The sequence below is a fragment of the Carettochelys insculpta genome, chromosome 5 (genome assembly GCF_033958435.1).
Source record: "Carettochelys insculpta isolate YL-2023 chromosome 5, ASM3395843v1, whole genome shotgun sequence".
Classification (NCBI taxonomy): Eukaryota; Metazoa; Chordata; order Testudines; family Carettochelyidae; genus Carettochelys; species Carettochelys insculpta.
The window spans coordinates 58,638,215-58,652,949 of NC_134141.1; the positions used below are offsets into that span (position 1 = coordinate 58,638,215).

The following is a 14,735-nucleotide window of genomic DNA, read 5'->3' on the forward strand; positions in this document are numbered from 1 at the left end:
TTCCAGTTAGGTGTCTGCATACACTCAGGGTATTTCTATAGTGGGGTAAAATTTCAGAGTAGATGAGAGGGGAGCATCTCAGGTTCCAGCCTGAATGTCCACACTACAGTATTTAGCACTGCAGTCTAACCCCTGCAAGCCCAAGTCTGCTGATTCTCTGACTTGGTGTCACAGGTTTTTGTCACAGTGGAGATGTGATCTTAGGTGCCTCTGGCCTTTTCCTCTACATGTGTTCTGCTGTACCTAAAGCTTTAGTTTTCAGATGGGAGATGTTTTGTTTATTAACCCCTGGGTTGAGCCCTTCAAAATGTTGTCTTAAATTTGAGTTACAGCTTCCTGGAAAAAATTATATATATGATGGCAGGCACAGTCCTGTTTCAAATTAAATTAGTTGTATTGCTTTAATACAAAATAAAAAAATGCAATACAAAATGAAAATGTATGTTATGAGTGATACAGACCTCATTTTTATGATTTTTAAAATACTAGTTGTGATTTGGAATGAATGAACATGTTTTTTCCCCCTTTGGTGATAGAAAAATCATTTCAAACCATTTTTGCACTAAAAGCAAAGAAACAGAAGATATACAGCTAGGTCAAAAGAAATAAGACTGCCAATTTGGGGGGAAAAACACTGTTCAAAAGAAATGTTAAAAGGAAATGTTGAAGTATTTAAAAAAATCTTTTTGATTAAAGCTACCTTCCATATTTGCAAACTATTTTGGTACCTTGGTACATTCATATTTTGGCTAATATACTATTGTTGGGGAAAAGAAGTTGCCCAGCTCTAATCTTGGTGAGATTGCAGTGTGTTGTGGCATATCGGAAATGACTTGTCGCGTAAAAGTTTTTATTTCTCTTTAACCTGTTGTTAAGGAGTTGATTATCGAAAACTATCTCCTGATTTATTTCCAGGTGCAAATTATTGTACTGAATAGCAAATACAATGGGAGAGGCTGGAAAACCTTATTTTGTCAAAAGAAAAAAGGAGTGGGGAGTTTTAGAAGAAGAACAGTGGAAGAGGAATCCTTTACAACAGGACTATCAAGCTATGGATGATTATGGACATGGCAACAAAATAGATACAGGCTTTCAGAAGAAAAAGGGATCACCGGGTCCCTATGGAAACAGTCCCAGAAAAGGACCACATGGTATTTTGAATAGCTCAAGTTCATTTAAAAACATGGGCTATAACCAAGGGGTAAGGACAAATGATACCCAAAAAGATCAGATAAAGAAGTGGATATCTGATGACCATCGTGGCAATTTAGACAGCTGGAGAGAGTACAAATCTGCAGTACGGACTCCTGTATTTAACAGGACAAGAAAAGATTCTTTTCAGGAGAGTGAAGCTGCAGGAAACAGAAATGTAAGAAGACAACTTCAGAAAGACATAAATGAAGAAATGTCAGACACGCTGAAAGGAAACTCTGGTAATGAACACACTTTTTACATAGCTTTTCAAGTAAAATTAATTAAATGCTTATCTCTAAAATACAATTTTAAGGTTCTTTGTTAATGCAAAAAAGAAATAAAACCATTTCTATTCCATTACATTTTGCACAGTATTGACTGTCCTCAAAGGGAGCATTTTAAGCAGTATTGTTATATGACATAAAGATAGTTACATAGCATGATCATTTCATAAAAAAAATCATGTTGGTTTAGTAAGTTAATCACTTTATAAATGTTAGAGAAGTATGTACCAACACGTGTCATGTCACAGTCTACAACTTCAATAGTCTGCATTTTCCAATATAAAACTTCATAGAAGTCTTTCCAGCCTTTAGACACTGTTGAAGAAGTTGCACAGCTGATTGGTAGTACCTATTATATGACCACATACTAAACTTAGACACAACTTGTTCAGTAAACTAGTTAATAAATTGAAAAGGATATAGGAATATGACAAACTGGAAAATAGCTAACTTAACATACTGTTTTCTTATGCAGGTAACTTTTACACATGTTTCAGTCTGTAACTTAAAGATAAAACTATAAGGTCCTGTCTACACTAGCCCAAATCTTCAAAATGGCCATGCAAATTCAGTGCTTGATTAGCATGCTGCTGGCTGCGGCTCTTTGAAATTGCTGCTTTTCACTGCCTCGCGGCTTGTCCAGACAGGGGTCCTTTTCGAAAGGACCCCGCCAACTTCGAAATCCCCTTATTCCTATCAGCAGATTTAAAAACATAGGCAGGTAGGAATAAGGGGATTTCGAAGTTGGCGGAGTCCTTTCAAAAAGGACCACCATCTGGATGAGAAGCACAGCAGCAAAAAGCAGCAATTTCAAAGAGCTGTGGCCAGCAGCATGCTAATGAGGTGCTGAATATGTATTTCAGTGGCCATTTGCATGGCCATTTTGAAGATTTGAGCTAGTGTAGAAGTAGCCTAAAAGACTTATTTTGTAAAATAAGGAAGCTGTCGTGGGAGGTTGGGGGGTATTCTGATTTGAAAAGAAACTTTACCTCCCGTAAGGAGAAAATAAGATTCACACCAGAGAGGCATTCACCAATCTTGCCTTAAAATGTTGTTCTAACACTGTATTGACCTTCAAGTAGAGAACCACTAAATTGGATGGTGATATACAGTGCACTGCATGGTTAGTTAAAAAGGTTTTACTTCTTTAAAAGAAATGTGAATAACTGACTTATCACCATTCTTCCCTGGCTCCTTCCCCTGCCACCCACAGAAGGAGTGTGCTGCCTTTTCCTTCTGCTACACCTTGTGAAATTAAATTGTACTGTTTGATATCTAGACATTCTCTTTCATCAAAGTGTGAAGATTTTTAATGCCATTGCACAGTGTTAGTGGGTGACAACTAGAATAGCTTGATAAAAAAGAATTTGTTAAATTAATACAATAGACCCCCACACAAGTCAAATTTCGCACAACCCTGGGGGAGCCAGGAAATTGACCAGGGCAGCAGCAATGATCAGTTTCCCAGCTCTGCAAGCAGAGTGGAGCTGGGAACCAGGCTGCCCACCTGGTTCCCAACCTTCCTCCACTGGCAGCAGCCCTGGTCAGATTCCCCACTTCTGTCAGTGGCGGCAGCTGAGTGCCTGACTCTCAGTTGCTGCCCCTGACAGAAGTGGGGAAACCACTCCTGTCAGGGGTGGCGAGAGTCAGGCTGCCGCCAAGAAGAGTTGTTTCTCTGCTCCTGTCAGTGGTGGCATCTTGGCCGACAGGAGTGAGGAAACTGAACAGTACAGTAGCGCTGGTAAGTTTCTCCACCACTGAGTCACGTTAACTTGAGGTACGTGCTACTTGAGTGCGCATATCTCGGGGATCCACTGTACATGACATCATTTTGTGTTGGAAGATATGTATGAGGTGACTGACAATATAAGAAGGTAAGAATGCCCAAATTAGGTCAAAACCACGGTCCATGTAGCCAAAGTTCCCGTCTTCTAACTGGTAGCTGGTGCCAGAGGCATCAGTAGGAAGGAACAGAATAGGGCAATTATCAAGTGATCCTGTCCTCTTGTTCAGGCTTCTGGCAGTGAAAAGTTTATAGAATCATAGAATTCTAGGGTGGGAAGAGACCTCAGGAGGTCATCGAGTTCTGCCCCCTGCCTAAAGCAGGATCAGCCCCATCTAAATCATCCTAGCCAGGGCTTTGCCAAGCCAGGACTCAAAAACACCCTAGGGATGGAGATTCCACCCCAAATGGAGTTTAGGATCACCCAGAACTTGGGGTTATTTCCTTATGTCCTGAATCAGCATTTTGGTTAATGGCTGTTGATGGACCTATCCTTCATGAACGTGTCAGGTTCTTTTTTGCACCCAGTTACATTATTGGCTGTTGAAGTACCTTCTGACAATAATGGAACCCATGGGAATTTCATATGGGGGTGGGGGGAAAACCTTTTGGCATGTGTAAGAAAATAAGTATGTACAATGTAAAACCTTTATTAATGGTATATAAAGGTGAATACACATACATAAAAACAGTAACATATTTCAACGTTTCTAATGAGAGGGATGAGCCTGATATGCAGCAGCCAATTGTGCTGTACCCCCTTTATAAAATTTCTACCCTGCCCGCCCCCCACTGCACCAAGAGGGCCTGGCACCACTTTGTGCTCCCTTGCGTTAGGGTATAGCATGAATATGCACAAACCAGGATGGGGAGGAATTGTACTTTTCAGAGAGGATGACTTGCATATGACAGAAAAGGAAACTGTGACAAGTCTGACTTATTTAGTGTGTTAGTTTCATTCTCCATTCTGTTGTGTACTCTGCAGTGATCTTACAGTGTATTTATTCTGATAACTCTTTAAGAAATGAAGAAACATAGGAAACCCAGGAGATCAAGAAGGACAAGAAAAGAGGACTATGATGAAGATGATGATATGGAAGGCCCTGTTATAGATGAGTCAGTGCTGTCAATGAAGGAACTACTAGGGTTGCAGCAGGCTGAAGAGCGATTAAAGAGGGACTGCATTTACAGACTAAAGAAGGTGACAACACTCTCTTTGTATGTACAGTATTCTCATATTTTATCACATACAGATTTTAATCTGTGAACTGAGAGACCAAAGGCTTGTGCCAGCATCTGCTGAATCAGGGCCACCTTCTACATGTAGGCAAGCTCCTTGAGACAATCCAGTGAGAGAGAATGGGAAGTGGGAAGAGGAGTGAGCATTGGTAGTGTGGCGTTGGGGAGACGAGACAGAGGAGGGGCAGACTCTTGGGGTTCTGGTTACCAGCAATTAGAGAGGTGACAAACCAGGGTTAGGAAGAGGGAAGATGCGTTTTTCGGCTTACAATCTGATCGACCTTGGTAGATGTGTTAAATGAAGATAACATCTTTCTGTATCTTAGTCAATGAAAAATCTCAATTTTAGCGTCCTCGAAACTACCCAACAGCCAAATATGCCTGCAAACTATGTGATGCTTTGATGGAGTCAGTGATATTTGCTCATAAGCACATCAAAGAGAAGAAGCATAAGAAAAATATGAAGGTGAGTTAATGACACAAACAGATACAAAGCTATTGTTATCCTCCTACAGGTTGAACCTCTCTAATCTGAGACTCTCTGGTCTAGCAGCCAGGCCGCAGATCTTCTAGTGGGAAGGAATAGCTCGGTGGTTAGAGTGTTGACCTTGTAAACCCAGGGTTGTGAGGCAACCTTTGATGGGGCCTTTCAAGTGTCTGGGAGAGGTTAGCTTTTTTTTTTTTTTTTTGTTTTTTTTAAAATCTGTTAGGGATGGTGATAGGTCCCCCTGTGAGGGCAGAAGACTGGACTCAATGACTCTCCAAGGTCCCTGCCACCTCTGTGGCTGGGGTAGGGAGGCCAGGAGGCTGGGAGCCTGGCTGGGGTCAGTGGCTGGGTGGCAACCTTGGGAGCAGGGGCAACAGAAAGGCTGGCAATGACTTTCCCTGGTCCAGCAAACTCCCAGGTTAGGGACTGGTTGAGTCATGAGGATGTCCACCCAGGGAGGTCCAACCTGTAATGATGACCTGAAATCTTGCCTTGTTCTTACCATGCTTAATATTCTGCTAGTGTGCAGAGTGCACCTCTAAACTGTAACTCCAGTCATATTGATAAAAGTGACATACACATGGCTTTAAGATACTTTTCAGCATAGAGTGAAATCAGGACTGCTGTGAAGATATTACTGATATCTCATAATAACTGTCATTAAAGGGAGCTTTCTTTTAATGTAGAAGTTATGACATAAAAAGCTGTAGCAACTTAATCTTATTTGTTCATGAGTTGTGTAACAGTATAATGTAAAATTGCATGTGCTCTCTTTTTCATGTGTAATTAAATGGCACTCTGAGAGCTATCAGAGAGGTAGCTGTGTTAGTCTGTATCTTCAAAAACAACAAAAAGTCCAGTGTCACCTTATAGACTAACATATTTTGGAGCATAAGCTTTCGTTGGCAAAGACCTGCTTCATCAGATGCATGAGGTGGGAGGAGTGTTCCAGAGAAGGATTTAATTTTTTTTTGTTTGTAGACTGGATAGTCTCTATGTAAAAGAATAAATGGATGTAAATCAGACATCAGGAATGGTAACATACAAAACCTGTAGGAGACCACTTCAGTCTCCCTGGACACTCAGTAACAGGTTTAAAAGTAGCCATCCTGCAACAAAAAAATTCAAAAATAAAATTAAAAGAGAATTTCTGAGCTGCAATTCATTTGCAAATTTGACTCCGTCAACCAAGGAGTGAACAGAGACTGGGAGTGACTGGCCCATTACAAAAGCAGTTTCTTTGCTGACAATGGGCCACATCCCCTGACTGAACTGGCTTCTTTTCTTCTCTCTTGATGTTCACTACTCCACACTAACTGCCTATGATGGGCCATTTCCACCCTGACTGAATAGAAGTTGTCAGCTCTGGCCCTCCCCTTTACTGGGACCCCCTCTTTAAATCCTCCTCTGGAACAACCCCGGCCACAACTCAGGCATCTGATGAAGCGGGTCTTTGCCCGCAAAAGCTTATGCTCCAAAATATGTCAATCTATAAGGTGCCACAGGACTTCTTATTTTTGACAGCTATAATATAGTTGATTTAGAATGGGTTAGTAAGAATGAATTCCGAAGTTTTAATTTTCCCATTTAAGTGAAGATTGCCATTTTGAAAATAGCCTAGATAAAATGAGAAGGTTGTTGAATAATATACTTTGGTGAAATATATATCTGAATAATTAAAATAGTAATTGTATATGTAAGCATAATACAGTAAACCCTCAACATACGCATAGGTTGTGTTCCTGGGCAACCACGTGAAAGTCAAATTTAAGTCTGAACCTGGTTGCGGAGGGGCCCTGCTGCCTTCAGGTACCCTAGTCCTGGCTGCACCTGGCTCCCGTTCCTGTGAGCGGTGTGGCACCCTAGGCCAGGTACAACAGCGAGTGGTGGTGAGCTGGGAAACTGGCCAAGGTGCTGCTGAGCCTGGCTCCCGGCTGCCCACCACGTGTGGGAGCCAGGAAACTGACGGGTGCAGGAGCCTGGTTCCCTGCCACTCACGATTTCGACTCACGTTATTGCAAGAAGCACATAAGTCAAACTTGTGTAAGTCAGGGGACCTACTGTAATCAAATATCTAAAACTTTTGCCACCATCGCTGCATTTTGGCATTTTATTACTGAAATAAAGTGAGCCTGCTCCCCCCCTCAACCTTTGTCCCAGAGATAGAAGAAATTGAAAGGCACGTCTGAGGTTTCCCTTTTGCCTTCAACCTTGGGTATCTCATACTACTCCTTATAGGGAGTAAGAGATATTGTGCCTTTTATATAGGCGTATGGATTTTTTAAATTACTGAAACCTAGTGAAGTGTCTAGTTCTTTATCTAGATAGATGATTGACAAAGATTTTTTTACCTAGATTTTTCTAGACCTTAACTGTGTCCTAACATGTCAACTGTTTGAAACTGGTAACTATCTCTGTGATATAGATGAGCCCACAGAAGTGTTTATTGCAATAATTGATGTGTAACCACCCTTATGTCATTAAAGCCATTCAAGAGAGTCATTTAAATATGTTAAAATATGGTTATCCTTGAAGGAAAAGCAAGAAGAAGAACTGCTGACTACCCTGCCTCCACCAACACCTTCCCAGATACAAGCTATTGGTGTTGCCATTGAAAATGTAGTTGAAGAGTTTGGCTTAAATAATGACGATTTGGAAGAAAGACTCAAAATTAAAACAACAATGGAAGACGTATTGCACCAAAAACTGCCAGGTATAACTTTGCAATTTGGTTTGTCAAATACTGTGGTCCCTCGATTTACTCAGAGGTTGTGTCCTGGATAACCTCCGTGTAAATTGAATTTCATGTAAATTTGCTGGGGGGGATTGAGGGAGTGGGCAGCTGGGGGAAGTGGGGAGGCAGCCATGTGGCACCCAGCTTCTGCCACTGGGGGTCACACAGCTGCTTGCACTGCTATTTCTCCCAGCTGGGGAGCCTGGCGCGCAGACAGAGGCTTATGGCACAGTTCTGGGAGAAACCACGCTGCATGCAGTTGTGTGTCTGCCACGCTCTCTCTGCTGGGGGAGCTAGGAGTTGGAGGAGAGGTGGGGTGTGGTTTTGATTTGCACTTAATTCATGTTAATGTGAGTTAAGCACAAATTTGAAATCACACTTCTCAAGGGTTTACCGCACACGGAAAAGAAAAAGCATCTTTCTGTGCAAGAGTATTAGGGATTATAGTGGATGAGTACGAGTATATGAGTAAAGAGTGTGGCCTTGTAGCCAAGCAGGCCAATGGCATATTGAGTTGCATTAGGAGGAGTATTTCGAGCAGATCTAGAGACGTGGTTGTTCCCCTCAATTTGGCGCTAGTGAGGCCACATCTGAAGTATTGTGTCCAGTTCTGGGACCCCCCAGTATAGAAAAGATGTGGATGTGCTGGAGCAGATTCAGCGGAGGGTATCAAAAATGATTAAGGGGCTGGAGCACATGACACATGAGGAGAGGCTGAGGGATTTGGGCTTATTTAGATTGCAGAAGAGAAGACTGAGGGGTGATTTAATACCTTCAATTTCAGTGGCTCAATATCTGGATGGCGGTCTGTTTCAAGCGGAGTGTGGCAAGGCTCAGTTCTGGGGCTGGTGTTATTCAGCATCTTTATTAATGACCTGGATGAGAGACTGGATTGCACCCTCAGCAAGTTTGCGGAAGACATAAAACTACGGGGAGAGGTAGATTCGTTGGAGGGTAGAGAGAGAATCTAGAGTGGCCTGGATAAATTGGAGGACTGGGCCAAAAGAAATCTGATGCGGTTCAATAAGGAGAGGTGTAGAGTCCTGCACCTGGGGCAGAAGAATCCCAAACATTGTTACAAGCTGGGGACCGACTGGCTCAGCAGCAGTACGATGGAAAGGGACCTAGGGGTTATGGTGGATGAAAGGCTGGATATGAGTAAACACTGTGCCCTTGTAGCCTTGAAGGCTAGCAGCATACTAGGGTGCATTAGGAGGAGCATTTCAAGCAGATCTAAAGAAGTAGTTATTCCTCTTTATTCGGCACTGGTGAGGCCACATCTGGAATATTGTGTCCAGTTTTGGGCCCCCCAGTATAAAAAGGATATGGATTTGCTGGAGCAATTTCAGTGAAGGGCAACAAAAATGATTAAGGGTCTGGAGCAGAAGACCTATGAGGATAGGCTGAGGGATTTGGGCTTGTTTAGTTTACAGAAGAGAAGACTTAGAGGTGATTTAATAGCAGCCTTCAACTTCCTGAAGGGGAGCTCTAAAAAGGAGAGTGAGAATCTGTTCTCAGTGGTGTCAGATGGCAGAACAAGGAGTAATGGTCTGAAGTTGAAGAGGGGATAGGTGTAGGTTAGATATTAAGAAAAACTACTTCACCAGGAGGGTGGTGAAGCATTGGAATGCGTTGCCTAGAGAGGTGGTGGAATCTCCATCCTTAGAGGTTTTTAGGTCCTGGCTTGACATAGTCATGGCTGGGATGACTTAGCTGGTGTTGATCCTGCTTGGAGCAGGGGACTGGACTCGATGACCTCTTGAGGTCCCTTCCAGCTCTGTGATTCTATGATTCTGTGATTAATCTCTAAAATGGTGACAAGCTGAACCAGTGATGTAAATTGTTTTTGTCAGTATTTTCTGCTTGGTCATAGAGCTAATATTTTAACCTGAAGGTTGTTCTAAGCAGCTAATGTATCAACAGGACCAGCAGGGATGAGGTGTACAGACTGTTAGGCTAGACCATTTCTACTGAAAGATACAGTAAACTCTTTCATATCCAGCAGCTCTGGAACTGGGAGGTTGTCAGATATTCAGATATTCTGGATAGTAGAGAGGTATACTTTGCAGTGCATAACACTAAAGAAAACAAAATTAGATATTAAGAAACAAACAAATGCATGCAGAGTACTTTATTTACGAACAACAGTGCTATTGTATACTGTAAATCTATACTGTATATGCTGTACTTATTTGTATTGACTTTTTCCATCCTGTGCGTATGGAAAACATAACTAAAATTTACTTATGGTTAAAATGTGAGTTTCAGATGATAGAATGCTGGATAGTAAAGAGTTTACAGTACTTGGGAACTGGAGTGATACTTTGATAGCTATGTACACTTACTGTAGGACTAGAGTATGCTGGCAAGGCATTGCAGAGTGACTGCATTCCAACCCAGGATTTGAATTTACATGTTGAGTAAACATAAAGAATACCTTTCTTTGCAGATTGCTCGTTAAGGCTGTACGGCTCTTCCTGTAGCAGATTTGGTTTCAAAACTTCTGATATAAACATTGATGTCCAGTTTCCAGCCAGTGTAAGTAAGCAAGGTTCATTTTTTGCCAAAGTGTACTGATCCAAAGGGAGGTATTGTTAACTGTACCTTAACTAAACCATCTTAATCTGTTGTTAATAGTAGTATGTGTAGTGATTCTACTGTGTTAATACATCATCAATCCAATAAACTCAAAGCACTCTGCAAATACTAAGTAATAAAACCTCACGTCCCAGGACACTTATATCCATTTTACAGATGACGTGACTTGTCTTAGATTACACAGTGAACCTGCACCAACCACAATCTCCTCCTTTATCTTTTAAAGACGAAAGTATTAAAAACCCCTCTTTGCACGTATTTGTGTTTTTTAGATACTCCTCTGTTGGATAGAGATGCCCAACTGTCAACACACAAGTTGGAAGATTTTGGTCTTTCATATCTATGTCCTGGGAAGCTGTAAGGAGAGCAGCAACTCCTATTTAAGTAGATTCTGGCTTTCTTTGCAGAACACTTAAAATCAGCAACTCTTCAGGCTTATTGTGCTTGCCAGAGCTTTGGGAGCAGGTGTTACAGGGGTTTGAATAAACTGCTAAATTAAATAAAATAAAGAAACAGTTTTCTTAAAACAGTGGGTAGTCAAAAGCTCCCATTTTACTTTTGCTCCCGAGAGTACCTCCCTCCTAGGAGTGCATCTCTCGGCAGATAAGCTCCAATTGTAAAGGCTCTGCTGAATGTCTGAGATGCTATCAGAGGAATTGACGCTTTCCTTACATCACCATAGAGGCTTTACAATTTTTAAAGTTATAAAATTAAGGAATTTTCAAAAGCAAAATAGCAGCAAAAACATGTTTTGTCCTAGTGAAGTGACAAATCTTGATCCATCCAGACATATAAGTGTGGCTTAAAATCTTCACAAAATAACAAACTTCTTCCTTTTACTGAGTCTATTCTACGGATAAAGAATCTTAAAATCATAGAATCCTATGTCTGCAAGGGACCTCAGAAGGTTATGAAGTCCAGCCCCCTGCCTAAAGCAGGATCAACCCCAACTAAATCATCCCAGACTTTGTCAAACTGTGATGTGAAAACCTCTAGAGATGGAGATTCCACCAACTTTCTAGTTAAGGCATTCCAGTGCTTCACCACTCTCCTGGGTTAGGATTTTCCTAATATCCAACCTACACCTCCCCATCTGTAGCTTCAGAGCATTGCTCCTCGTTCCGCCATTGTCACTACTGAGAACAGTCTCTCTCCATTCCCTTTAGAGCCCCTCTTCAGGAAGTTGAAGGCTGCTGTCAAATCACCCCTCACTCTTCTCTTCTGCAAACTAAATAAGCCCAAATCCTTCAGCCTCTCCCCCTAGGTCATGTACTCCAGCCCCCTAATCATTTTCATTGCCTTCTGCTGGATTCTTTCCAGTGCATCTACATCCTTTATATACTGGGGGGCCCAAAATTGGGCACAATACTCCACATGTGGCCTCCCCAGTGCCAAATAGAGGGGAATAATAACTTCTTTAGATGGGCTGGAAATGCTCCTTCTAATGCACCCTAATATTCCATTAGCCTTCCTGGCAACAAGTGCAACTGTTGACTGATATCCAGCCTCTCATCCGCTTCTCATTCATCTTCTTTTAAAATATCTGTATGCCTGGCAAATCAGTGGGTCTGTAATCAGCTCTGGTGTCCCTTTGAGCAGCTAGTCTCACTGCTTTATTCCATTTCTTCCTAGACTACATTGCAAGCGTTCTCCTTTCTTCTTTTAGGTATTCTTAATCTGAATTGCTGAAAAACTAACAAATCTCAATTGGCATGTAGGAGGTGTTATCCTTGACTAATGCGAAAATGCTTAAGCATGGTTGGAAAACAATATAGATTCAAAAGATGCTTAATAAAGTCTCTAAGATGCCCATGATTTGTAAGCAATTGATATCTTAATGCTTGAGGTAAATACTGAGTTCATCTCTAGATATCCAAAAGTGAGAGCAAAACTGGGGGCATTTTATAAACCACAAGTATGTTGCGTTCTAACAGTGTTATTCTAGTATGAAAAATTATTTTGACCTGAGAGAAAAAACACTTGTGGGCAATGGTCCCTCTATTTTTTCCATCCATTCACAGACTAAATTTTATGTGCACTGAGGCATGTGTAGATGAGCACCACCAACAGAAACACATGCTGCTGGTTGTGGGTGGCTGTAGGCACTCTGCCAATCAACTGGGCAACACCAGAATCTCTCCTTGGCAGCCGCCCAAGCACTGCGCTTATGGAGAACACTGGTTATGGGGTTCCATGTTTGTTTCAGTAATAGCATATTTTATTTTCGCTTGTGAACTGAACACGTCTTTTTCTAACCGCAAGCCCCTCACACCCAACTTGGGATGTAAGAATCACATTCATCTGAATGTTTCTTGCTCCACTTCGTCAGTAATAAAACTTCTGTTCTAAGTGGCTTCTGTGCCATACTGCTATACTTTCAGTGGGCTTGAATAAGTTTAAGTGACGGCATTTGATAACTTTCTGTTGGGTGTGCAAAAACACAATTCAATGCTCCTTCATCTGGGTCAAGAACACTAACGAGTAAAACAGTCATTTGAATAAGTGGACATAGGAAATCAGTCTTTCGTGTGAGAAGGCACTTTTCAGAACAGAACCACATTTTTCAAAGCCTCTCACTACACGTGAATGGTTTTCCTCCCAGGTGACAGAATGATGCCTGGGGGGTGGAGGTAGGGAGAGAGGGGCCAGGGTGGGAGGAGGAGGCCCTGGGAAGACTAGGATGGGTTGCACAGCTCTTTGGCCTGCTGTGGCCACACTCCACACCTCAAGCTCCACACTACCACGTCCCTGCCACTGGACCTGGGACTTGCCAGGTCAGGGAGGAGCTGGGAGGAGCCACTGCCAATAGCCATGGCAGGAAAGGAAGGTGCCTCTCAGAGTCAAGCTCCTGCTGCTGCTATTGACTCCCCTTGCCTCCGGGCTGGGCAGCAGGGCATGGCTCCCACCAGTAGTGGCAGCCCCAGCTCAGCTCTGACTGCGCTCTCCTATTTCCTCTGCTGGGCAGGGAAGGTGCTGTTCACAGCAAAGCTGTGTCTGCTGCTATTGACAGAGGAGCCGCTTCCTGCTTCCTGACTGGCAGTGAGGGGAGTCAGTAGCGGCAGCCAGAACTCGGCTCTGAGATGCACCTTCCCTCCCAGTCATGGCCTGGAGGTAGCCTGCCTCCAGCCCACCTCCATTGCTTCCCTGCTGGAGCCATCCACAGCAACCTCTCCCACACCTTCCCAGGCAGCAGGCAGACCAGGGTGGGGAGAGGGGTTGGGAGGGAAAGCTGGTGCTGGCCACATGGCTCCTCCAACCCTCTGGACAAGAGAGGGGTTGGTGAGTGTAGCAAACAGGGGGCACAGCTCCTTAGTTTATTATTTAAATTTCTATTATTTGACTACATTTGGGTATCATTTCACAGATGACTCAACCGGATGTTCTCTTACTTGTACAAGAAAGTCTGAAGAATGGTGGTAAGAAATACGTGTTCGTGGCTTTCCATTTCATTTCAAAATCATTTTTTGCTATTATCACAATTCACCTTTACTGAATGCAAAACTTCTTAAAATAGATACATCAAATCAAGCGCTCAATTCACATTTATAGCATAACGTTAAATCTGTTTCTGTCTTTCGTTTCATTCTTCTTATACACTAGTAAATTGACAGGCTTGGTGTGGTTATACGGGGGTCCTTCTTGAAAGGACCCGCACCTGTAGAAATCCCCTTATTCCAATCAGTGAGCGGGATAAGGGGATTTTGAAAGGTGCGGGGTCCTTTCAAAAAGGACCCCCGTAGAGCCGCGCCGAGCCGCGTGCTTTTGAAAGCGGCACTTTTGAAGCACCACGGCCGGAAGCATCCTAACGCTAATGAGGCACTGAATAGTCAATTCAGTGCCTCATTAATAATCTTTGAAATGGCCGTTAGCATGGCTATTTCAAAGATCTGTGCCCATGTAGACACACCCAAAGTGTATTGTATTGCCCATCTTGACATTGACTAGCTTGTGAGGATGATTCACGTAGCACCATAGGGGTGCATGGTGCTTCTGACTTGAAATAAGACGGACTAATCTTTGTTACAAAGTACTTAAGATCCTATTTTCAGCTCCAAGCCTTCTTGTGAGTATACATAACTGTGCGCACATCTATGCACACATTTTTGGTGTGCTGATGTTTTGTATCTAAGATCACATGTTTATATGCAAACTAAACACCTGCATGTTGGGGTAGTAAAATAATTCTTCTGGGTCCTAATTATGCATAACAGTGAAGACCAGATTAAGCCCAGCTGGAAATGGGGTCTTGAAAATCTAAATAGAACACATAGAAAGGAGAAAAAAAAAGGAGGGCAACTCCTTTTCTAGGATATCTTGTGTGAGAGAGGTTTTACCTTCCCTCACAACCAAAAAAAAAAAAAGTTGAGGTCAAGGATATTTTTAAGATTGTACTGATAGGCCCTTCTCATATGCTAA

The 14,735-nt window shown here is 42.5% G+C and overlaps 1 protein-coding gene across 4 annotated transcripts in view; it reads left to right on the top strand.

Annotated features, from left to right (window-relative positions):
- Positions 1–14,735, top strand: part of TUT7 (terminal uridylyl transferase 7) — a 50,029-nt gene that overhangs the window by 1,834 nt on the left and 33,460 nt on the right. For 2 of the 4 annotated variants that reach the window (XM_074995146.1, XM_074995145.1), the window contains exons 2-7: positions 916–1,433; positions 4,284–4,462; positions 4,850–4,966; positions 7,523–7,700; positions 10,171–10,259; positions 13,684–13,735. In XM_074995146.1, the coding sequence (XP_074851247.1) occupies positions 947–1,433; positions 4,284–4,462; positions 4,850–4,966; positions 7,523–7,700; positions 10,171–10,259; positions 13,684–13,735 (1,102 nt within the window). In that variant the 5' untranslated portion in view covers positions 916–946. Of the gene's footprint in view, positions 1–915; positions 1,434–4,283; positions 4,463–4,826; positions 4,967–7,522; positions 7,701–10,170; positions 10,260–13,683; positions 13,736–14,735 lie in introns of those variants that run through there. The other 2 variants (XM_074995147.1, XM_074995148.1) reach the window with 2 other exon arrangements.